Source organism: Echeneis naucrates, chromosome 23 (assembly GCF_900963305.1).
Source record: "Echeneis naucrates chromosome 23, fEcheNa1.1, whole genome shotgun sequence".
Lineage (NCBI taxonomy): Eukaryota > Metazoa > Chordata > Actinopteri > Carangiformes > Echeneidae > Echeneis > Echeneis naucrates.
The window spans coordinates 1,488,198-1,511,196 of record NC_042533.1 but is presented as its reverse complement, the minus strand read 5'-3'; the positions used below and the strand labels follow the sequence as shown (position 1 = coordinate 1,511,196).

The following is a 22,999-nucleotide window of genomic DNA, read 5'->3' as shown; positions in this document are numbered from 1 at the left end:
CTACATGTCGGCTTTGACGAACGAAGCGAACATCCCGTCCTCCTGCTCCAACAGGATCTCGGGCTTGTCGTACTCCAAAATGTTCCCTCGCTTCATCACAATGACCACGTCGGCCTTTAGGATGGTGTGGACGCGGTGCTGGAGACGAAGGAGACAAAAATGGAGTCACAAATGTGGAAGCCCACAGCGCTCAACCAAAGTCCAGACAGAACGACGTGATTTCAGTCTCTGCCACAGAAAGTGAACAGAACACACTAAGACAGAAGAAGCTGCTCTTTCTTTATCTTCTTTATGTTTCTTCTGATTTAGTTCCTGTCAGTGACTGAGGAGTATTCAGGCTAAACCTCCCAGTTAACTGTTCCATTTTTAAACTTCTCTATTTGACACAACACATTGAGGCCAAATTGGGCTGCATGCACTCTAAATATCTATCGCAGAGCATGCTGGACTTTTTTTCTGTACCAACCAGGCTGTCTGCGGCAGTAAGTTGTCAGACCCAGACCAGGACTCAGACTCAGACTCAGCTGGAAGAAGTGGAAAAGAAACAGAAGCAGACAGAAAAAAATGGAGGAAGGAGAAAAGAATGAAGTGAGCGGGGTCGAGCTTAGGCGGTCTGTGCTGGTCCGGGTCTACTTGTGAGTCCTCACTAGCACACTGAAGAGGCTCCCCTCCTGAGTTAGCAGGTTGGGACCCGAGTCATTTTCCACCAAGATCCCTGAGGAGAAGACCAGCACCTTATCGGCATCCAAGATAGAGGACACGCGGTGCTGACACGGAAAGGAGAGGCAGGATGGGACGGGAAAATAAAATCACAGAGGAGAGGAAAGAGCAGAAGCAGGGGGAGAAAGAGAAAAACACAAATCACAAAAAGGTCAGGAAAAAAAGGAAACGACGTTACATCTGGAGTAAGAGTTAGTGAGAAACATGGAACGGAAAGATTCAGGAGAAGGATGAGATATCTGGAGAACATCACGTGAGGGACGCACGTAGAGTTCAAAGCTAAAGAGCTGAACAAACCTGGACTGTGTTGGTAATCTGGTCTAAATAAATAGTTTATAGTTTACATACAGAGCAGAGTGGAGGACTTACCGCGATCGTAACGACTGTTCTGTCTGCGAAAGCAGTCATCACAACTTTCTGTAAGATATTCTCCTGCAAGCACAGACAGAGAAGAGCGGCAACGTTCTTAAAGGTGTGAAAGATCATTTTTAAACTCTGAAGAGCTGCAGCTTCACACACACACCGTGGCCATGTCTATAGACGCTGTGGCTTCATCCATGATGAGGATGCTGCTGTTCCTCACAAAAGCTCTGGCCAGACAGAAGAGCTGCCTCTGCCCGACACTGAAGTTCTCCCCGCCTTCTGTCACCACCGCATCTGCACACAGACAGACACACAATTACACAGCCGTGCTGAATTACTAATTCATCCCATCAACTCCGGCAGGACTGTGAATCTGACTGCTGTCTTTGTATCTGTGTACCTAGGCCTCCGGGCAGAGCCTTCACCATGTTCTTCAGCTGAGCGATCTCCAGCGCCTCCCAGAGTCGGTCGTCGGTGCAGGTCCTTTCTGGATCGAGATTAAACCTGCAACAACAACACAACATTTACACTTCATGTGTCCCAGAGGATGATGAGCCGGTGTGGCCACTCACCGACTGTATAAACACAGTTATAAAGGGGCTGACTGTGCATATAAACTGTATGTGTCTGTATTTGGACTCCTGTTTAAAGAAGGATTTAATAATTATAAGAATAATAATAATAATTATAAAAAAGTCTGGAAGCTACACTTTGAAAAAGCCGCAGCAGAGAAATTATTTCTTGGTTTCATTATCAACACATGAAATTCTAATAATCTAAACAGGATGAAAACTAATAATTCAGTTTATCAATAAAGAAGTCAGACAGACAGGAAACTTCTCGAATTTTAAGATATTCTTAGTTCAAAGAAATCAGTGCGAGAGTTTCAGACTAGTTTGACAGCAGAGTCAAAGAACAAAGTCACAGAGCAACAAAATCCCAAAGTGACAGATTTTTAAATGTGGCCTAACTAACCCAGTTACCGTTAACTGCAGCAAAGCAGCAACACATGAAATGCAATAGAAAATAAAAGCAGCTCTTTTATCAAAAAACCCCCCAAAAAAACAAAAACAGTTAATGATTCTTCTCTGATCTGCTGTTGCTGCTGAATGATGAAACAGCAACATCTACAATAACAGTGTGAAACAGTTACTGTCGACCATTCACCCCAGGCTTACCTTCACATAAACACGAGCTGCGCACACACACACACACGTCATTTTCTTGGAGCAGCGTATCTGTCCAAACAAACAGCTCATGTTCTTTGTCTTTTATAACAAACACAGAGTCACTGTATTGTCTAGTAACACAAACACGCAGACATTGTGAGTGTGTTTGACGGAGGAGGAGGATGACGGAGGGTCCTTCATCCTTCAGACGACCTCCTCGGTCTGAACGTCTGTGACTAAAGTCAGATTAGGTCCCAGCTGGAGTTCCCACTGCGTTTTCAACCGCTAACCCCACAGCTGGGACGTCGTGTCGTCACGGGACAGACGCTGCTCTTTTTCCTTGTTGCTGCAGTTTGTGTTTTGTTTTTTTTTTGTTTCTCCTAACTTTTATTTAAAGACCTAATTCAGCTCTCCCAAAGAAAAGTGTGTTTAGTCTGTAAATCAGCAAAACAACTTAAAGTGGCAGAACTCACAAAACAGCCAGTTCAGATATTAATAATGATAATGTGTGAGTTTATACAACTGAGTTTGCTTACCTTATTGATCCGCTGAACAACACTGGATCCTGGAGGATGATGGAGAGTCTCGACCTGAGAGTCTGCAGAGGAAGTTTAGAGATATCAATCCCGTCGATGACGATCTTTCCTGGAAAACAAACAAATGAAAAGAACAATCAATCTTTTTTTTTTAGGTTAAATTTCATGTTAAACTTTAGTCATCCATTGACAAAATGAAAGAAAGGTCCCTTTGAGAACTGATACGTCACCAGGCTTCATTTTATTTTTCTTCATTTATATTTGAATGCCTTCACAGATGAAATGTTTCATTACCTGGTCAATAAACCCATGCAAACAGCCCATTACAGCTGTTCTGTGTTCCTGTGTTGGTTGAGAATTCATTGGCCTGTTGTAAAAATTACATTATCTTATACTAAATGCTCTGTTTAGTACAAATGTTCCTGTGGCCAGGATTCTGCTCTGCTTTTGTTTCACTGCTTTATAAGGAAACACTGTTGAAACAAATGTTTTAATTTACAGATAAATGAAAAGTCTGCCAAGCTGTGTGTGTGTGTGTGCGTAAAGGGAAAATGTGACTAAGTAATCTCATCCTGGCCTGAATATTTTGTCTTGAAGCAGTCGTCATCGTCCACAGAACAAACACTATGATACGATTACGAGTCACTCTCAAAATCCACTGAATGAAAACGACGTTTTAAGACTTTACAGCCGCCGTCTTGGAAGAAATATGACTCATTCTTACGCCGCGTCTTCTTCTTGTACTCATATCTCCCTGCTCTGATAAGAGAGTCTACTTCGGATCCTTCAGTCAGGAACAAAAAAACACCTTCAGGTTCTCTCTTAGATCTGCACTAGTGTTTGAAAAGACCTGAAGGAAGATCAGTTAAATAAACATTTTCTTATTATAGTACAGAGGACGGTGGATGTTTATAAAAATGAAGCAGAAAGTAGATTACCTCCAGCGAGAAGTGATTGACAGGAGGAAATGTAGCCACAGCGTTTTAATAGAGGAATAAGTTCAGGCCTTGGATACGCAGGTTTATTGGTCTGAGTCTTTTCTGGGACCCAACCCCCCCCCCCCCCCCCCCCCCCCCCCCCCCCCCCACCCCCCCGATGTTCCCTTCACAGACTGATGATGAAAAACCTTCCAGAATTTCACAATTAAAAAAAAAAAAAAAAGTTCAGTGAAAAGTCAGAAAAATAAGCAAGAAATTGCTGGGTTTTTTTATTGTTGCTGTTATTAATAATTTCTATTTATTATCTTGTGACCCCCCCGAGGATCTCCAGAAGATTTTTTGTGAGATGGTTTGTGGGTTTTTCTTTTTATCCCACATGACAGAAGGAATTATTGTATTCGTTATTGTGGAGCACTTAAAAGCCTTTTGAGAAAACTCTTCGCCGCTGAGGAATAAACATGTTGGCGTAACGTCGGTGGACGTATAGGTCAAAAACCGAACACATCTTATCTGTAACATGCTTCTGTGAGTAAGATCAGATTCACACAGGGTGGTGTTTCAGACCGGGAAGCTGCGGACGTTTTAAACTAAAAGGATGATGATGTTCAGAGTTTAAGGGGCTAAATGAGTCTGATCGGATCTGGACTGTCGGTTCTAGTGTTTCTAAATATAAAGAACAGTTTTCCCGGAATTCCCTCCTCCCTGCTCATGTTCAAATGTAAAGACTTGTTCACAGGAACTTCAAACATACTGGCTGAGTTTTGTGAGAAAACAACAAGCAATGATTTGTGATGTCGGAAAACTCAGCAAAGTTAGACTTTTTACAGAAAGTCCAGTTCGGATTGTCAGATTAAAAGTGAAAAACTAAACAATAAAACGGGTTTAGTTGAAGGTATAAACATCTTCCTGTTGAACTAGACTGTGATCCTAAAGACATCATCTTCATCTTGTCAGCAGAGCAGAGCGAGAAGAGAAGACCATAAGTGATGTTGTTTTCTGAGAGGAGCAGGATTTGGGGTCAAGAGCTCCTCATAGCAACAAGTTGGAGGGAAATCCTTTAGAGATGTTCCCAAACAGAGGAAAGAATCTGAAGAGTCTCACACTTTGATGAGACGTTAACAAAACAAGCAGTGAGAGAGACAGACAAAAAAAAAAAAAAAATCAAGGTGAGTTCTCAAGGAGACGGACTCACCTTCGAACATGTCCACCATGTTGAAGAAGGCCAGCGACAGGGAGGACTTCCCGCTGCCCGTGCGGCCGCAGATTCCCACCTGACGGAAAGAGAGAGCTGGTCAACAAAGCCTGGCTGTGACACGGCGGTGAGGCATGAGACGCCTGAGTGATAACAGGACGGCAGGTACATGCTGCGCTCGCTCAGCTCGGTGTCAGGGAGCTGCGACTCCAAAGGAAGCATCTCACATTAGACTGAGGCTGTTAACTATCATCACTGCAACTATGAAAACACTTCATTTCAATGTGGATGTTTATATAATAACAAAAACAATAATATCAACTCTTGTTAAAAACCTTCAGGGAAGCATTTCTAAAAAAGGGAGAGTGTATTTGGTGATTTATTTGCAGCTTTGAATTCAACAGCCTGCTCTTTAATGCTGCTGCTGCTGTTTGTTCACTAAATTTGTCGGCCTCCTTCTGTTTGTCAGCTCGCTCCTTTGTGCCTGCAGACACTTGTCATTCCAGTGTGATGTGAGGTCTTAGTGTGAATTACTTGTTCCTCACAGCTGCTTCAGTTAATGGAATATGATGAAGCGCTGGCTGTTACACAAGCAACAGTTGGACGTGACTCTGGGAATTTCAGGCCCACTTTAAGATGAAGTTCTTGAGCATTTTCAGCAGATTAAAGACTGACAGGTTAAAGGATGTTATTAAAAATTTGAGTCACTTGGCTGTTCCCTCCACCGCGGCGCTCTGCTCGCGGCGTCGTGTTAATTACCTTCTGCCCCGGTTCGATGTAGATGTTGACGTGTTTCAGCACTGGTTTGAGCATGGGATCGTAGCGCACACACAGGTCGTGGATCTTTATTTCGCCGTTGTGGGGCCAGTTCTCGGGCACCTGAGAGCCGTCTGGAGGGGGAAGGGGGAGTAAGAGGAAGGGGGGAGGTTAACCCTCACTTTACTCTGGACAGAAAAACACTGCAGTGCAACAGAAAACAGACCCGGCTGGCTGTCTATGTTCCAGGCATTATGCTGTAAACAGGAGCGTATAGACCATAAGGGCCAAGTCATAACACTGCAGATCAACAGCAGCGGAGTTTCCCGCTTGAAGTGCAGCTCAGATTCCCGACTGACATCACAACTATACAGTTAGTTTTATAACTTCAAACCTTAGAACAGGGCTGGACTCAGAGCTGCGTCACAATCCGGGCCGTCAGGTTTACTCAGTTATAGCTGCGGAGCGGAGCTCGGGGATTTACACACAAACTGTATTTACAGAAGATCTGATCCGTGCAGATTTAGGCTGACAAGAGAGTGCTGAGGTCAGACAGGGCGAATATACAAACCTAATTAGAGGATATTTTTGACTTAATGGCCACCTCATGAATGTTGTTGCGTTGAGGCAACAAAGACATAAGCTGTGTCCTATTTTGGTTTGGCCCTTTCAGTAAACACCATCTACAATGGACCACATTTAGACGCTTTTGTGAGTCATCTTTGTTGGATGGCGGGTTTTCTCTCTCAACAATTTAATGATGATGTCAGCAAAGATTTAGCAAAACTCCTCCACAGCAAAAGGAGTATGTGGAGCTCGCACGGCGGTTAATTCACATCAGTATGATGAAAAATAATAAATCACATCGATAACAGAAATGGGATGGCTCTGCGTGGGCTGTGTTTAATCTGTTCCTCCCTAACGTTGGAGGATTTTACACTTTTATCAATTTGCTGGAAGCTTCCATGATGTCAGAGAGGAAAAATCCCTCTGTCACTCAGGGCTTTTGGGATAGTTTTATGGCTTCATGGCTTGTTTGCTGTGAAGGTTCAGAGCAAAAGTCAATAAGGGAAATAAATATGAACCTGGATTCCACATTTATGCCTTTCTGATACTTCTATAGAAATTTCTTGGTTTCTCTTCAGTCCTTCATCTCCCTTTATGTCTTTCTGCCATCTTCCAAGCTCAGGAATTGTTTTTATTTCCCGATATAGCTGCCGTGTCTCCGATCCTTTGGGAAATTCACTAAAGCATTTTCCTTTTTTGTTCAAGGTTTGAAAAGGTTCGGTTTGGTTTGGTCAAATTTCATTTGGCTGGATAATCTCAGTGGCACAGCGCTGACGTAATAAGAGTTAAACAATTAGACGTCTCTTTGTTTTGTCCTAGCAAGGGAAGAAAAAAAAAAAAAAGATCCTTGCAGCTTTTGTATTTTGCCATAGCAACAGCACATCCCATAAACTCAACACACAGCGTCCGGACAGTGGAGATGAAACTGTTACGAAGGTTCTACACACAAACAGACGCACACTCATGAACCCACTGACATCACACACACAGTGTTGAGTTACAGCAAGAGCTGGTTCTTCAGATTGGATCATTCTGTTCCAGTCAGTTAATCTTCAGTTATTTTCTCTTGGGAATAATTTAAACAAGTTCTAAAACTAAGTGGTGAGTCTTAATTTATTCATTTTAATTTTGTTGTGGAGCAGGTTTGTGATGTTCTTTTCTCATCCATGTGGTTTTAGCAGATTAGAAAAACACCTTCTAACAAAGTAAAAGAAATCCGATTTGGAAATAATAGATTTCAGTAATGACATAACTCCTGATGTTTTTCCTGTTTGACATAAAATCTGATAAAGAAGCACCACAGAGATTTTTCTTCTCTGAGGTTATTCAGACAATTTGAAAATCGCAACACACAATTAGATGCAAAACTTAAAACATAACATACATAACATAAAAGTTTTGAAGGTGTTTCGAGGATTTAAAGGTTTAAAGAAGATAAAGAACGTCACATCTGATTGAGCTTGATATCATTTACCCATAAATCCCTCGTAGTTCTCCGACTCCGTGCTGAGGAAGCTGTTGACCTTCTTCACAGCTGACATCTGGACCTCCAGGTCTGCCAGGTTCCTCACAACCCAATTTAGATAGTTGGTGACCTGCACAGTGACATAAGAACCGACTATAACGATAACACTCCAAGAGAGAATTTCTCTAATGAGGTGGATCTTATTGTGTTTGTATCCTGTCAGCTCTAAGTGCCAACAGAGTACACACTTGGCACACACATAGCATTTATCATTTTGAAATCTAGAAACCAAGACGACAACAGCAGAGTTTGTTAAGTGTCATATGTGTAAAGGTAAAGGTAAAAAAAAATAACTTTCAGGTGGAAAATGTGCCTATTAAATTCATAATTCTTTCAACATATTTAACAATCTAATGTCGTGTTTGTAGAAAAGGTGGATACAGGAGAAGTGTGTGACTGAACTCACAGTAAGGGCGTAGGTGAGTCCGAGGCCCACCAGGCCGACAGACTGCAGACCGTAACTCCATATGGACGCCCCCGCTGCCGTCAGCACTATCACTGCTCCGAGGTAATCCTGCCAGCGACGGAGAGGAGAGGAGAAAGGTAGCTCAACCTGACAGAGAGCTTCACTGTGGTACTTCTCCTTACATATTCAAATTCAGCACAACCTCACTGAGGTCATAAAAATACAGGACTGATCCTATTTAATACTTCATTTAAAACATAATTACTATGTGCTGCTCTCTAAATGATGGCATGCTTCTGAAGTACCTGCCAAGAAACCAGCCAAAGGATTTTCATGAACTAGTTTCTCACCGTTCGGACCTCCAGCCAGCGGTTGGCGGCGGACAGGAACAGGTAGGCCGTGTTATTGGTGTCTGTCAGCTCCAGCATCCGCTGTTTAAACCGAGCCTCGTGTCTGAAACCAACACACATCAGGGGCACCAATTATTATCGGAGGGGTTGTTGATTTCCCTTTTACAGTTTAAGGGCTTGATGACAAACTGACACACTTGGAGGTCTGAAATAAGCTTAAAAGTGAAAAAAGACTTTTTAACTAATACAATATTTCTACTAAAGTTCTCATCAGGGCCTGAGCTCAGCAAATTACTGCATCTAAACCAGACTCAGTTTGGAGGGAGACCAGTGGATAATGATAATGGGAACCATCCCGCGTTTGCCAAGAATCTGTCTCAACACCAGATTCACTATTTCTGTGTGTGTGTGTGTGTGTGTGTGAGTGAGTCTCTCAGTGTTTGTATATTTGTGTGTGTGAGGAAGAGGATGTCCTCAGGGAAGAGAGGAGAAAAAAGCGTGAGAGCTGTTTAATGCTGGATTATACCGACGATGGGAAAGGGGGTGAAGACAGAAATACAAGGAGATCCTACGACATGGGTCGGAGCTCATGCTCCTGTCAGCGACTATTACAAACATTCAACAGCCTTAAAGGAAGACCTCCATGTGGTCTTTGATTCTAAACCAGGTCTAGCTTGTATGTGAATGTGTTAAAGGTTTCAGAGAAATGCTGTCGGTATACAGAAACTGAGCCTGATAAACAGCTGTGAGGACTTCCTGAACTTTGTGATGTCACAACCAATCAAGCACTGCCCTCAGCCACGCCCCCAAGCCAAGCACCACCTGCTGTCAGGAAAGAGTCAGACAATCAGAGCTAAATACAAAGAAAGTGTAAAATATGGGACGGTTTTAAGTGGATTTGTAAAACAACACTTCAGGATAATTTATCAAAAACCCGTTCACAGCTAATGTACGTCACTTGTCAGACTAACAGGAAATAGTTATGAAAGAGCAGAAACGGCAGAAGACTCCAAACTCCGGCTGCGCCAACAGCCACCCACCCTCTGTCTTCTACCTGCCCAGCAATAAATTCACATCAGCAGGAAGAGGAGCGATAGTAACTGAATTATATGTCCTCCTCTTCTCAATAGCTTTTTATTCTATTTGGATTTTACATGTATTTGGATTAAATTAACTGCGCTGGTGTAAGTTTTGCTACCAGTGCTTGAAAAATACAATTTTACATAAAAAAAATCTTTTAAAGTACAGCACTGACAAGGACCATGAAGCTGTACCTGAATGCTCTGATAGTGGTGAGGCCCTCGGCGGTCTCAGAGAAGTGGCAAAGCAGAGGAAGCTGAGTGGAGTCATCAAGGTCCTGGAGGTCCCTGAGAGAGAGAATTTATATCCCAGTCATCTTTGATGTTGGGTTAAACAGAGGAAACAGATTTTCTAAAAGCAGTTGATAGATTTGACCTGTGAACCCAAACTGTTTCCCACATTTGTTTACATACAAATAAACTGCACTTGGGACTCACTTGGAGGCCACGCGGAAGTACTTCTGTATGAAGTAGAAGGTGATCGCCAGGGGAAGCAGGGCGACCAGAAAGAACGGAGTGATGGAGGATATGACCCCGATGGCTGACAGGCAGAGCAGCGTGGACCTCGTCAGTGACTCCAGTGTGGGAGGAATATGCTGAAAGACAGAAATCATACTTGGTTTCCTCCTTTTAGTGCCAAAACACAAATAGTGTTCAGTTACCTGGTCAATGATGTTGGTGTCAGCTGAGAACCTGTTGAGGATCTGACCCAGGGGGGTGACGTCAAAGAACCTGAGGAGCGAGGCGACAAATACAGAACCACATATTGCTCAAAGCTTTTTTTATGTTGGCTTATGTCATCTGAGCAGACTGAACTGGGTTTTTTATGCTCAGGCATGTGTATGTGTGTGTGTGTGCGTGCGTGCGTGCTGGTGCACCTGATGGGGGCGTGGATGATCTTGTTGAGCAGGTTGTGGTGCAGGTTGGTGGCTGCAGAAAGACCCAGAAACTCCGCAGTGAGAGAGGTGATGAGGCACAAAGTGATTCCAGCTGCGCACAAGACGATGAACACCAGCAGATAGTGGGAGTGGCTCTGTGGTTCAAATACAAAAACACAATGTATTGTTTTTAAATCACAAATTTAAGCATTGAGTAATTAAAAAAAAAAAAAAAACGTACCTCAGCCCCCAAAGGACCCGGGGTGGGGAGGGTGATGTTCCTGTCGCTGTCGTTCAGGCCTTTCCCACGAGACCAGCCTCCATCAAGCGCAGTCTGATTGGTTTTGGACGACGTCCAGAGAGCCAGCCAGTAGTCAATGGCAACAATGACGGAGTGTTTGAGGAGTTTACAGAAAACCATCAGGAAACACATGAGGAAACCACCAGAGGACATATAACACCAGCACGCCTGTGAGGAAAGAGGTCAGTATGACAGGTGGAGTAAAGAAATGAATAACTTTAGGCTCATTATTATTGATCTATGTTTCTCTTTTTGAACAAACAACAAAAACTAAAATATGTTGTTACCTTCCACGGTATTTCTGATCGTCTGTTGGTGGTCGAGGACATGTCGTCGTCCTCCTCGTCCTCCACTTCTTCCTCTGATTGGATGGAGATTAGATTAAAAACAAAACAATTCAAGCACACAAACACCTTTTTAAATCGACGACAAGCACAAAGGTTGAAAAACGTCTGACACTTCAGAGATATCCAGTCATTTTAGTCTTTCCTGACGGAGGACGTATATTCTGTGTTTTACACTTCCAGTTTTTGCTTTTAGACTTGTGTGATCAGGTTTTGTCTCACTGACACTTGAAGGCAACGGTCAGCTACATTCAACAACATTACACAAACAACTATAACCTTCATCCTCATCATCGATTTGGTTTTTGGCCTCTCTGGAGTAGAACGCTCTCCTCAGTGTTTTCCTCTCCAGCATTGTTTGACTGTCCTGCTGTATGTCCTGGAAACAGAGACACAATGAAAAACATTACAGTAAAAATGTGAGTAAATGCCAGTAGATTCAATGTCTGCCATCACCGCAGGTATTTGTGAAACCTTCTCCAGCTCCTGGTCCTGTCTGTTCATCAGGGTTTTCCAGTGATCGTAAAGCTCCACGTCGTGAGTCTGAATATCTTTCAGCGTGCCCTCTCTCAGGATGGAGCCGTCCTTCATAGCTATAATCTGGACAACACACAAAAAGCTAAAGGTAGGGACATTTTCCCATAGACTTCAAAACCATCAGATTCGTTTTTTAAAGCTAGTACAGATTTTCAGGTTTAAGAGCCTTCGGTCAATATTTCCCATTTCTTACCCAGTCTGCATGTATCAGGTACTGAAGTTTATGGGTGACCAGGACCACGGTCCGCTTATCGTCCTGCAGGAACTTGAGGATTCCTTCCTGCATCAGATGATCACTGAGGTGGATGTCCAACGCCGAGAACGGATCATCCTGTCACATTCAGAAAGGAGAGACACATGAAAATGGTTTTATTTAAACGCCTTTCCGGGCTCTGCGGGGAGAAAAAGTCTCCGCTCTTACCTGTTCTGCACCACTGGGACAATTTACTGTTCAGTGTTTCCATGAAGTTGGCTGATTTAGCAACACTTAAGCTCCTCTGAATAACAGTGTCTGGCAGATCTGTTTTGTTCCATTAAAGTGTGTCTGACTGGGTGGGCGAGCACTGTAGTGTGTCTTAATGGACATTGTGTTATGATTATTTCATGTAGCTCATGATGACGTATGTATTCCAGTCTGGACGCCGCATATGGAAAACACAAGCAGCTGCACGTTCACAAAGAAAACATCCCCCCTTTATTTTACAATATCACACAGTGTGATAACACTTATGGCTTTTAATGAGGAATGCCCGCTGGACAACCAATTAAAATGTGTGATGGCAACAGGAAATTATCCAACTGCTCAGAAAGACAAACACATGACAGCGCTGTGAGTAATGTTGTGTCACACCGCTGATGATGCGATACCATAAAGAAACGGAGGGTCATGACACGACGTTGTCTGATTAGAACAGAACAGGAAGCTCGCAGTGATCCAAGTGTACATTGTTTTGAAGAGGGGCGTGTTGAGCATGTTGGTCTGACATTTAAGATTTAGAAGTTTGTGGTTTTTTCCTTTATTTCAGTTTGGGGTCAGATCATTTCTATCAGTCACCTAAAAAAAAAGTTTTAAATGCTTTTATTTGTTTTTGGTTTGATTGCTCTTCAGTCCTGTCTCATGGAAGGATCTCAGGACTAAAGCCTTTTTCTGATTGTTTTGTTGAATTTGGTATGTGCACAAACCAGAAATGAGATCTTCAGAAGGGTGTTAGACCTCCCGATCTTAGATCACGGTCATATGAAAACATTTCTTTGTCTTAGCCTTTAGTAGTAGCTGTATGTGTTATGTGTTATAATCTTTTACTATACTCAGATAACTTTCATACTTTGTACCCTGTATTTAATTTTTAATGGAGGCTGGGGTGGAACACCATCTGTGCCACAGCAGGAAGTAAAGATGCTTCGCTCACCAAGAAGACAATGTTGGTGTTCTGGTATAAAGCTCTGGCCACACAGATTCTCTGCCTCTGGCCTCCACTCAGGTTGATACCCTGAACAACCACAACAGAGAGAGAAACAGTACAACTTTAGAGCTTATTTAAAAGGTCCTGCAATGTATTTCATTCCCAAATGTAAAACATGCATACCCGCTCTCCAATATCAGTTTGGTCTCCAAAAGGCAGCAAGTCGATGTCAGGCTGCAGAGAACAGGCGTCAATCACAGCTTTGTACCTTAGAAAAAAACAACCAAAAAAACAATCTCCATGATCTCAGGAAAGGCTTAGGTCAGGGTACACAACAAAGACATGAGGCTTCAGAAAACTGTATGTGCTTGTGTGTCTTTGGGTTTCTACCTCTGTTTACTGAAGGGGCTGCCGAAGGTGATGTTTTCCTCCACCGTAGCGTTGAGCAGCCACGACTTCTGGGCAGCGTAGGCCACCGAGTATCTGTTCTTGCTGGATGCATCATGGGAAAGGGAGGCAAAGAGACACTGCATAAGAACTACAAGTCCTGTATTCATAAAGCTTAAGAGCAGGAATACTGATCCACCATCACTTGTCAGTTTTTTCTGTTGATTCCTCACAATAAAAGTTATGAACAGGTTTAATTTCAGGTCACAGAAGCATTTTACATATTTACAGTGACAACATTAGGTGGTATCAGTTTTAAAAAGCCAAGCCCTGTTCCATTTCATCTAACTAGATTTTAAAAGCACACATTTATATAATTCTAAAATATAATTAGACAAATATATAATCAGCAGTATCAGATTTTTTGATAAGTAGAGGAGGGGTCATTAAATGGGTTTTAATTAGGATAACAAGATTAGAAGAGATATCAAGAGTCAAGGCCCCGAGATGAACCCACTAAAATCTGTATTGTTTACTCTAAATGTGTACTCTTTTCAATTAAATCTGACATGTTTCATTCTAGCTGTTAAAAGTTTTCCTCTGCTGCAGCATGACTGTTGATATTTTCAGTTCATCTAAATCCCTGAATACTTAATGCCAAAGACGTGATTAAAATATCAGACCAGTACTCCTGTTCTTATCAGCTTTATGAAGGCAGCGCCCAAACATTCAGAGGAAAAAAAAAAAAAAGTCATTGGAGGATTATGTTTGAAAGCTGCCGAACTTCACTGCAACTTGAAAAATACTGTCAGATATGGGAGATAAATATGGATAATGGATTAAGGTTAATAATGGGCTTCAAATCATCAACAATAGAAACTACAACAAATCCAACAATAGAATCAGCTAAAGCAACACAAAAATAAATACCAACACCAACACCAACAATAACAACAACAACTGTAGCACTGTGCTGGGAGTCTAATCTATGAACTGTTCAGGTTTTTCTTAGTGACGGTCCGATTCTGTCTGTGACGGACATGAAACATGCTAAAGTGTAATACAGATGAGTCAATTTAGAACACAACACAATATAAAAACTACTGTTTTGTGACAAATATCGCAATATCAGGTGCAGAAGAGGAATATTATTATATGTTATTTCATAAAATACAACCACAGATATTTACTCCCATATATCACCCTCAACACAAAATTTGCTGAAAGGAATGAAAACACATGCAAAGGTCACAAAGCATGAAAGACTGAAAGATGCAAACTGATCAGCCATAACATTATCAAGACTGTGGGGGGGGTTATTAGGCAGCAAATAAACGTTTTGCCCTGAAGGTGATGTGATGAAGGAGGACAAAATGGTCAAGTGTGACTTTGACAAAAACCAAACTGTGATGTGTATATGACTGAGGTCTGCACACTGCAGCTCTTGGTTGGCTTTGGGGAGTGAAAGCTGGAACAATTTCTTTATTTTACTTTCTGAAGTTCATGCTGATTCAGGTGGCAGAACACAGTGCATCACAGTTTATTGTATACAAGGCTGTGGAGCAAACTGCAATAATGGCTCTGGAATGCTTTTAGGAGTAACAACCAGGTCAAAGTGTTGACTCAGCTCCAAAGTTCCCAGATCTCAATCCGATCCAGCATCCGTAGCATGAGCTGGACCAACAAGTCCGGTCAACGGAGGTTCCGCCTCACAACTTCCAGGACTTCCACAAACTTCCAGATACCAGCGCTCACCTTCAGAGGTCTCGATGAGTCCAGACCTTCTGGGTCAAGGACTTCTTTGGCCAGCAAGAGAAAGACCTCCATAATATTGAGCTGGTCATAATGTTATGGCTGAATGTCACTGTGACTATTTGGAGGGACATCTGAGGGTGAGTAAATAAAAAGAAGTATCTTCTAACAAAGCTAACGTTTGTTAGTTTGACTCCCAGCATTGAAAGCACAAACCACTCCAGGATCAAAACCAATGATCACCTCAACACGATGAGCAAAAGATGGGTCGCTCTAAAGGCAGACGGTTGTTTATGAACACATACGTGTTAACATGATGCTGCTTCAGCAGCCAGAAGAACAGATAATAATAATAAACAATGATGATGCTTCGATCCAATTAACTTTGCAGCTTTATCATAATAATAAGAAGCAGAAAAATGGTATGTGTTCAAAGGTAACAAAATCCGTAGATAGACACAAAAATACGTCTTGGCTATATAAATGATTTGATGTTATCATCATATAGCCAAACCGCCAAAAAACATAAATGTTGATTCATGAAGTAATTAAAACCGAGGCAGATCATTTTTATGTGCTCATGAACAACACACGCCTGAGTCTGTGTGACTATGAAGGATGGGGTTTTTTGAAAAAGAAAAAAAAAAAAAAAAAAAGGCGAGAGGAGGGAAAGGCGGATCACGGGGTCAAAGGGTCACGTCAGATCTGAAGCAGGAAGTAAGGGACAGGAAGAAGAAGGTCTACCTCCTGATGTCTTCGTCAGACTCCTCTTTCTCTGACCAACTGTCAAAATCACGTCAGTTTGTTAGAGCGAGTCTAACACAATGAGCTGTGTGAATGCTTGTGTTTGTGTGTGTTACATATGTAAGAGAAAAAGAAGAGAAGATGGTAAAAGCTCAGACAGAGAGAGAGAAGCTACATGAACACAGAGAGACAGGATCATAAGAAGAGGAAGAGACAGAAGTGTTTTCATGCCAAAGCCCGGACAATGAAGACATGGTGTTAGCCTGCCAGCTGTTAATCACATTAACCTTCCCACCCAGAGAGGAAAGGGCCGTGTAAGTGATGCTGTCATTGTCTGTCTGCAATAATTAGGTTTTGTGGCTTCCTTGACAATGATGTCTCAAATCTTATCAGTACAAGGGTGTGTGTGTGTGTCTGTGTGTAATGTTAATGTCCTAGGTTAAATGATGATGTATATTCAGTAGGAGTTTATGAGGCCTTACAGAAGATCCAAAGATTAATTTATAAAGTAAATGCCGCACACCCGTATTAAAACTTGATGTCCTCTTTTCAGTCACCTTGTAAGATGACTTGCAAGAAAACTGTGTGTGTCGCAGCTTTTGAGAGGATTACAGAGCACATTAGTTAATGCATTTAGTTGGTCAGTATTTGTAGACAACAGGTGAATTTACTGATGTTTCTGGCCTTTTCTCATCTCTCTCAGGTTCTATTTTTGCACTTCTCTATGGGCAGTTTAATGTAATTAAATTCAACAAAACGGCTGTGATAAAATAAGTGCTGAATGTTTAGATGTGGATGTTTACAGTCTGTGTAAATTATTATTTCAGAAAGAAGAGACCAGAGACTAAGTACCTTATGTTGCCCCAGTGGATCATCTCACATTCAGGTAGGCTGATGTGGCAAGAAGGGAAAAAGTGAGGAGACCAGACACACACAGACAGACACACACACACACACATATATGTGTAATATTTATGTGCAACCACGCACATATACACATGCGCGCGCACACACACAGACACACACAGGAAAGGTTAGTGTGCAGCCTTAGAGGCTAGATTATCATAAAATCAACAAAACTGTTTTTACTCTAAAACTGAATTTAAAAAAAAAAAAAAAATAAATAAATCTGTTTTCTTGTAAGGTACTAACACAACTGGGATTGGATTTAAAGAGGCAACAACAAAACACCCTGACAACAATCGGAGGGAAACTTATCAGATCTGGAGCATCTGGATGGTGATTGCCTCTACTGTCAGACAATTAAATCAGAGTTCTGAATCTGAGTACGAGTTGATTTAATGTTGACTTTAACACGTAGCACTGAACTACTCCGCGGCTCTGAGCTCATTCTGACTGAGAAATGCCACATTAAACATAACTGAGGACGACATTTTAAGAAAGGCTGCTGAAAACACCTTAATCTGATTATTATTCCAACACAATCAATGCACTTTAATTATCTGAACCTTGTTGTAGCATTGTCTTACTTGCTCCAGTAGACTCTCCCGTCGATGGTCTGCATCTCACCAAGCATGGCCAGCAGCAGGGACGATTTCCCACAGCCAACCTGGCCGACGACCATCGTCAGCTGACCTGAACAAATGAAGAACGGTGTTGAGTTTATTTCTGGTTTATTCTCAGTCATCATTGTTCTATCATTTATATTTGTTTGTCATTTTTAAATAATTTTTGTAAATACAAAAGCTTTTGAAAATGAATACAGGGTAACGTCATACTCAAAAATTCACACAACAACTTGACAAATGTAGATGGGGTCAGGGGTCAGGAGAAACTGAGTCACTGCTACACCAATAAAACTCATAACCTCTTAAGTCTGAGGTGAACATTGACTTTTCGTGACTGCAGTACTTCACTAGCCCTCTAAATATAACCTGACCGTGTTCCTGGTTGAACTTAACAGGGCTGTGCCCAGAGAGACGTTACTGCAGGAAAACAGATGGAAATGATCAGATTCACCTGGGTATTGGTTTTATATCCATGTGAAGTCATTTGATGCAGATTTCTAACAGCAATAAAAGAAGCTTATAAACAGAGAAAAATTCATGACTTTTTATAAAAACAAGATCAGATCATAAGAGTCCCGTTAGGTTCATGTATATCAAACATCCTGATTATTTCAGAAGCAGTTTGACAGCGACAGCAAGAAAGACACTTCCCAAGGGAAGGTGTGTGCCTGAGTGATATACTACACGGTCCATCTGTTGGCAGAGTCCTCAACATGACCTGGTCTCCTGACATTTGGTATTTCAGTGACGTGCCTGCAGCATTAGTGTAAATTATGGTGTAATGTTCTGACAGCAGCTCTGGATGCTTCATTCACAAAATGATTCCTTTCAGCCTCTAACGCACTGACAGATTGGAGTCTGATTGAAGACCGCAGCAATTTATAGCCAATAAAAGTATATTAAGTATATTAATTAAAAAAAAAGCAGATAGATAAATGTGTGGATTTAGATGATTAAAGTGGAAACAGTTTCACGAGTAGCCTCAGCCTTATGACAAAGAAATAATCACTTTCCTGCTGCATCCCACTGAGGGAACAGACGATGGTGCTTTTAAAATGACAACACTCAGCTGTCTGAACACAACCGGACAGCAGCATCAGTTCCTTCTGGGATTAGGTTCTAATCCAACTATTCATTTTATCCTAATGGGACGCTATTTTCAGTAAATCTTTAACATGACAACAACTTTGAATTGCCTTATTTTTTTACAAACCATATTTATCAACTATTCACATTTATTCAAATCATTTTCCCATGATCTCCTAAACACTGTCATTTAAGATTCAGATTAAATTATGAATCCATTCTTGTCTGTGAGCATATTAGTGACTGAGTCCCACCTGTTGGGATGCGGATGTTGATGTCTGACAGTGTCGACAGGTTGCTTCCCCAGGTGAAGAATCCATTACTCACCTGAGGAATAACAAAAAACAAAAAAGAGAGAGATTTAATGCAGCAGCAGGAGTTACAATTTAAACCCATAATAACAGTAATATATGATAACTTTGGTGCTCGCCAAAGTTGATTAATTTTGCTGCAGTCGTTTATTCTTTGCAGAGTGTTTCACATGAAATTGTCATCATGCACACACAACCGACTACGTGCTGTTTTCTTGTTCTGTGTGAAGCCACATGACCCGCTGCATGTCCTGACCCGGAGTTTAAGAAACCCTAACACTGAGTCCATTGCAGTAAACACTGCTGAGATAACTGCAACAAATGGGAACGCACACTGCGTCCAAGGTCTGAGAGACCTTAAACACAATGTTGGACATTTCTCAGGTTGAGGTTTCGCCTCGACGAATGACAAATAAAATGTAAAAGAGGAATTTGTCTTTCATTTAAAGAAATCCTGCAGTGACGCTTGATTTTCTTCCCAAATATGGTTTAATTTTAAAAGAAAATTATCATTAAATACATGGAATTGCTTAAAGACTCAACATTTAAATAAGAAGTGCATCATTTGGGCTGTGTGTTCTTATGAGCTCTACAACATTTTTGACATTTTAAAATGGATCATGAGCTTGAAGAGGTTGAGAAAAGCAACCTCATTTTTTTTTACTGTATTTAATAACCTTAAAGAAGGAAAGCATTAACAGGACTTTGTATCTAATCCCATATAGTGATCCATCACCCTATTTCCTGCTTGGACTGTTTACATTCCTCCCATCTCTTGCATTTATTTGTTTATTTTATCTGACAATCAGCCCCCCATCCTCACTCCGCCAAGCCTGGACTCCACAGTTCCCTTCTCCCCATGACACAGATCCCAAAAGACATCCAAAATCAGGAATATGTGCTTCAATAATATAAAATAGCTACCAGGGTGTTACTTAAAATGTCTGTATCTGTTTAGTTTTCAGAAATTTAGAGGATTTGACACATCAAAACTGGTCAAGTGTCTAGTCAGACGTTTCAAGTTCTTCTAAAAATTGTGAAAATCATATTAACAATTAAACCTGTTCAGTAAAACATCAGAAAAACAAAATGACTCTAGGAGGACAAGGTAGAAAAAAAAGAGTGCGAGAGTTAAGTTTGGATCAGAAAGAAAGAAGGGGAGTGAAGGAGAAAGGAAGACTTAGTGAAAGCAGAAAATAATGAAATGTGGGGTCACTGCTCTTTAAGCAGAGACAGATCATTTAGTACACCAGACAGGGAGCCAGGGGAAATGGTCTAAACTGTAGTGTTGATTAACTCCTGTTAATGGATAAAAGATCATTTAAATACTGCTGATTCCATGGCAACATGAATATAAAAATCTTCAGTTTTGACTTTGGTGTCACCTTTTTATTCCCTCATGTATTTGCATTTGTAAAAGTTCCCTTTTACAATTAAAAGTGAGCGAAACGCTTATTAAAAACCGATAACTTCAGCCAAGGACGTCTCATTCTTCCTGAAATCGTACAGAAAATAAACTCTTGGCCCAAAGAACAAACTATCAACAGAAACTTAACAACCTGATGGGAGATCTTAAAGCTACCACAAAGTTATTTTAGATATTGTTCTTCCACCTTTCGGGCTCACAGCGGCCCTGACCTCAACTCCATCCAGCACCTTTGGTATTAAGCGGGACGCTGCAGGTCCCCGAAATCAGGTTCTAAAACCTGGTGAGAAAGGAGCTGGGGGGGGTTGATGTAGATAGTCCTGTCCTGTCCTGCATGCTCCCTCCCTCGTTAATTAACAAACCACCGTCTGCTCGATAGCGTCGCTCCACAGGGATGAGACAGGAAGAGCGGCCTTTTAAAAGAAGGCGGGGGGGGCTGAGAAAATGTCGGGACAAATTCACAGGGACCTTTCAGGGGCAATGGATTCTCGTGTGAATCCTATACTTCCTGAGTCGGCGTGCACAAATCCGTGCATGTAAACACACCGCACGTGTGATCACCAGCTGATGTGCAGCACAAACACTGAGCTGAAGAAACGAAACAGCTGCTGAAGAAGATAAGTCAGTGGTGATAGAAGCCGACAGCAGCTCCTACGCATGAATGGCCACTTAAAATTTGTGATTATTTTCTGTCACATCAGCCAAGATCCAAATTGTTTAGTAAGACTTTGGTTTGCTCATCTATTATTACCTCGTATTCAAAACACATCTGACACTCCCGCATTTTTTTTTTTTTTTTTTTAGCTGAAGAGTTATGGATAAACTCATTTTCTGGCCAGCGTGACTTAGGTCTTGTATTTGTATTTGAGTCTGCTCATTATAAAGTGTTTTATTTATGGCGTCATATTAAATTACAAAGTACGTGTAAAAATGCAGCTGAATATTGGGTTTTAAAGTACAAGCTGGGGCTGGAGAGGAGCTACAGTCTTTGATTCTCTAGTATAGTGACTACAGCTAAACTACAGCTGGAGTGTTTTTGTCTGACATGATGCTAAGAAATTGTCTTAACAAAAAGACCAACTTATAACAAGCACAAAATGGTAGGGAATAAAGAAATAATCACACAGATCAAAACAAAGCAGCGGTCAACAGAGAAAGAAGAAGAAAAAAGGTCATCAACTCCCCTCCTGTCTTAGCTCTCGGGTCCTTAGAGCACACAAGTATAAATGATATTATAAATAATATTCGGAAGTCATTTCTGGCTCCTAAATATAATTTGAATTGATTGATATGATGGCCCAAATTTCAAATCTGGTTGGGTTTTTTTATGACTAAGAAATGAAAATGATGAGTCCCATTTCCATCTTTTCTTTCACATCCTCATGATCTATTTCTATTAATGGCCTCTCACACTGTCTCCATCAAAATGGTGTCCTGTTCCTCTGTACCTAAACATATCCATCCCCAGTGGACCCCTTACACCTCACCACCAAGAAGAGACAGTGAAAGGGCCAAACAGCTGAGTTCATTGCTTTTGAATGTGCCGCCTCGGTGACCTGCACACAGAACAGCTTCACACTTCAGCCTGACTGTGAGACGAAGACTTCCACTGAAACGTGGTTGGTTTAGATTCATAGCACTTCTACAGCTTTAAATGTCGACTTTCACCCTCTCCGCTGCTACTGACGGGGCCACAGTCAGTCTTATCCACTGACTTATCTGGATCCTCCACCATTTAAAAATCTAGTTTAATCTTTGAGACGTCATATTGTTTTCCTGCCCTTAACCCCTCTCTCCCCCTCTCTTCCCTTCCAGCCATCTGTCAACATGTGAACTTTGATCCTGACCTTGACAGCCACATCCTCCGTCTCCGTGGGTCTCGTCTGACGCCTGGTCGGCTGCTCGTAGTGGTCCATCTGGTAGCGCATCGGCTGCTTCCTGTTGATGGCTTTGGTCTTGCGGGGGACATGAAATTAGCATTAAAGGACAAACTGAAAATGTTCTTGCATCCGCTTCAGCCCCTCTGGGAAAATGAAAATATAAACCTCGAAGATGTTGCCCCCAAAGGCCTGACTCCCACTGCAGCCATATAATCCTGCTCTTGTTATCCGGACTCTCTGTACAAGCACAATGTACATCAGCCGTCTTATCTTTGTCCAACTGACTCCAACATTTCACACATTTGCTGTACAAGAGGCGAGGTTGTGTAGCAGGAGGTCAACTGATGCCTGAAGCATTCAAGGGCCAAACAGGCCTCAACCTCAGGAGACCATGAATAGTGTGATAATAATAATAATAATCACATTTCAGGTAGGGGTTTTTAAATAGTTTAGTTGATTCTTTGCTGTCAGTGCCAAACACTGACAGCAAAGAATCTCATTGATTTTTTTTTATTGTTGTCACTATTAGTAAAATCTCAGGATGAATGACCTGGGACATTCAGACAAGTGGAAAAGGCTCTCATAGAAACCTCTGCACTGTTTGACTGATTTAACAATCTAACGGATGTGACTGGAACAGCAGCGGCCACTTAGCTAAGCTAAACTTTTTCAGCTTTGTGGTTACAACTTTGACTCTGTAATGGCTTCATAAACGGGATATAATGCAACTGCTATAAACCAACTGCACATGGGGCTTTCAAAGTAAGTGGATCAGTGAAATATTGATAATGAAAATGGTTGCTGTTTGTTTTTAATCCAT

General features: G+C 41.6%; 1 protein-coding gene across 1 annotated transcript in view; it reads right to left on the bottom strand.

Annotated features, from left to right (window-relative positions):
* The window catches only part of abcc9 (ATP-binding cassette, sub-family C (CFTR/MRP), member 9), a 32,369-nt gene continuing 9,370 nt past the window's right edge, over positions 1 to 22,999 (bottom strand). The window contains exons 15-39 of the mRNA XM_029495647.1: positions 22,147 to 22,254; positions 18,817 to 18,889; positions 17,438 to 17,543; positions 13,455 to 13,556; positions 13,248 to 13,332; positions 13,071 to 13,151; positions 11,855 to 11,992; positions 11,599 to 11,724; positions 11,404 to 11,503; positions 11,068 to 11,141; positions 10,721 to 10,948; positions 10,480 to 10,634; positions 10,264 to 10,333; positions 10,040 to 10,197; positions 9,797 to 9,889; positions 8,523 to 8,625; positions 8,173 to 8,280; positions 7,716 to 7,836; positions 5,678 to 5,808; positions 4,919 to 4,997; positions 2,789 to 2,897; positions 1,484 to 1,587; positions 1,244 to 1,377; positions 1,090 to 1,152; positions 1 to 138 (exon numbers count right to left, since the gene is read on the bottom strand). Coding sequence (XP_029351507.1) covers positions 1 to 138; positions 1,090 to 1,152; positions 1,244 to 1,377; positions 1,484 to 1,587; positions 2,789 to 2,897; positions 4,919 to 4,997; positions 5,678 to 5,808; positions 7,716 to 7,836; positions 8,173 to 8,280; positions 8,523 to 8,625; positions 9,797 to 9,889; positions 10,040 to 10,197; positions 10,264 to 10,333; positions 10,480 to 10,634; positions 10,721 to 10,948; positions 11,068 to 11,141; positions 11,404 to 11,503; positions 11,599 to 11,724; positions 11,855 to 11,992; positions 13,071 to 13,151; positions 13,248 to 13,332; positions 13,455 to 13,556; positions 17,438 to 17,543; positions 18,817 to 18,889; positions 22,147 to 22,254 — 2,787 coding nt within the window. The remainder of the gene's footprint in view (positions 139 to 1,089; positions 1,153 to 1,243; positions 1,378 to 1,483; positions 1,588 to 2,788; positions 2,898 to 4,918; positions 4,998 to 5,677; positions 5,809 to 7,715; positions 7,837 to 8,172; positions 8,281 to 8,522; positions 8,626 to 9,796; positions 9,890 to 10,039; positions 10,198 to 10,263; positions 10,334 to 10,479; positions 10,635 to 10,720; positions 10,949 to 11,067; positions 11,142 to 11,403; positions 11,504 to 11,598; positions 11,725 to 11,854; positions 11,993 to 13,070; positions 13,152 to 13,247; positions 13,333 to 13,454; positions 13,557 to 17,437; positions 17,544 to 18,816; positions 18,890 to 22,146; positions 22,255 to 22,999) is intronic.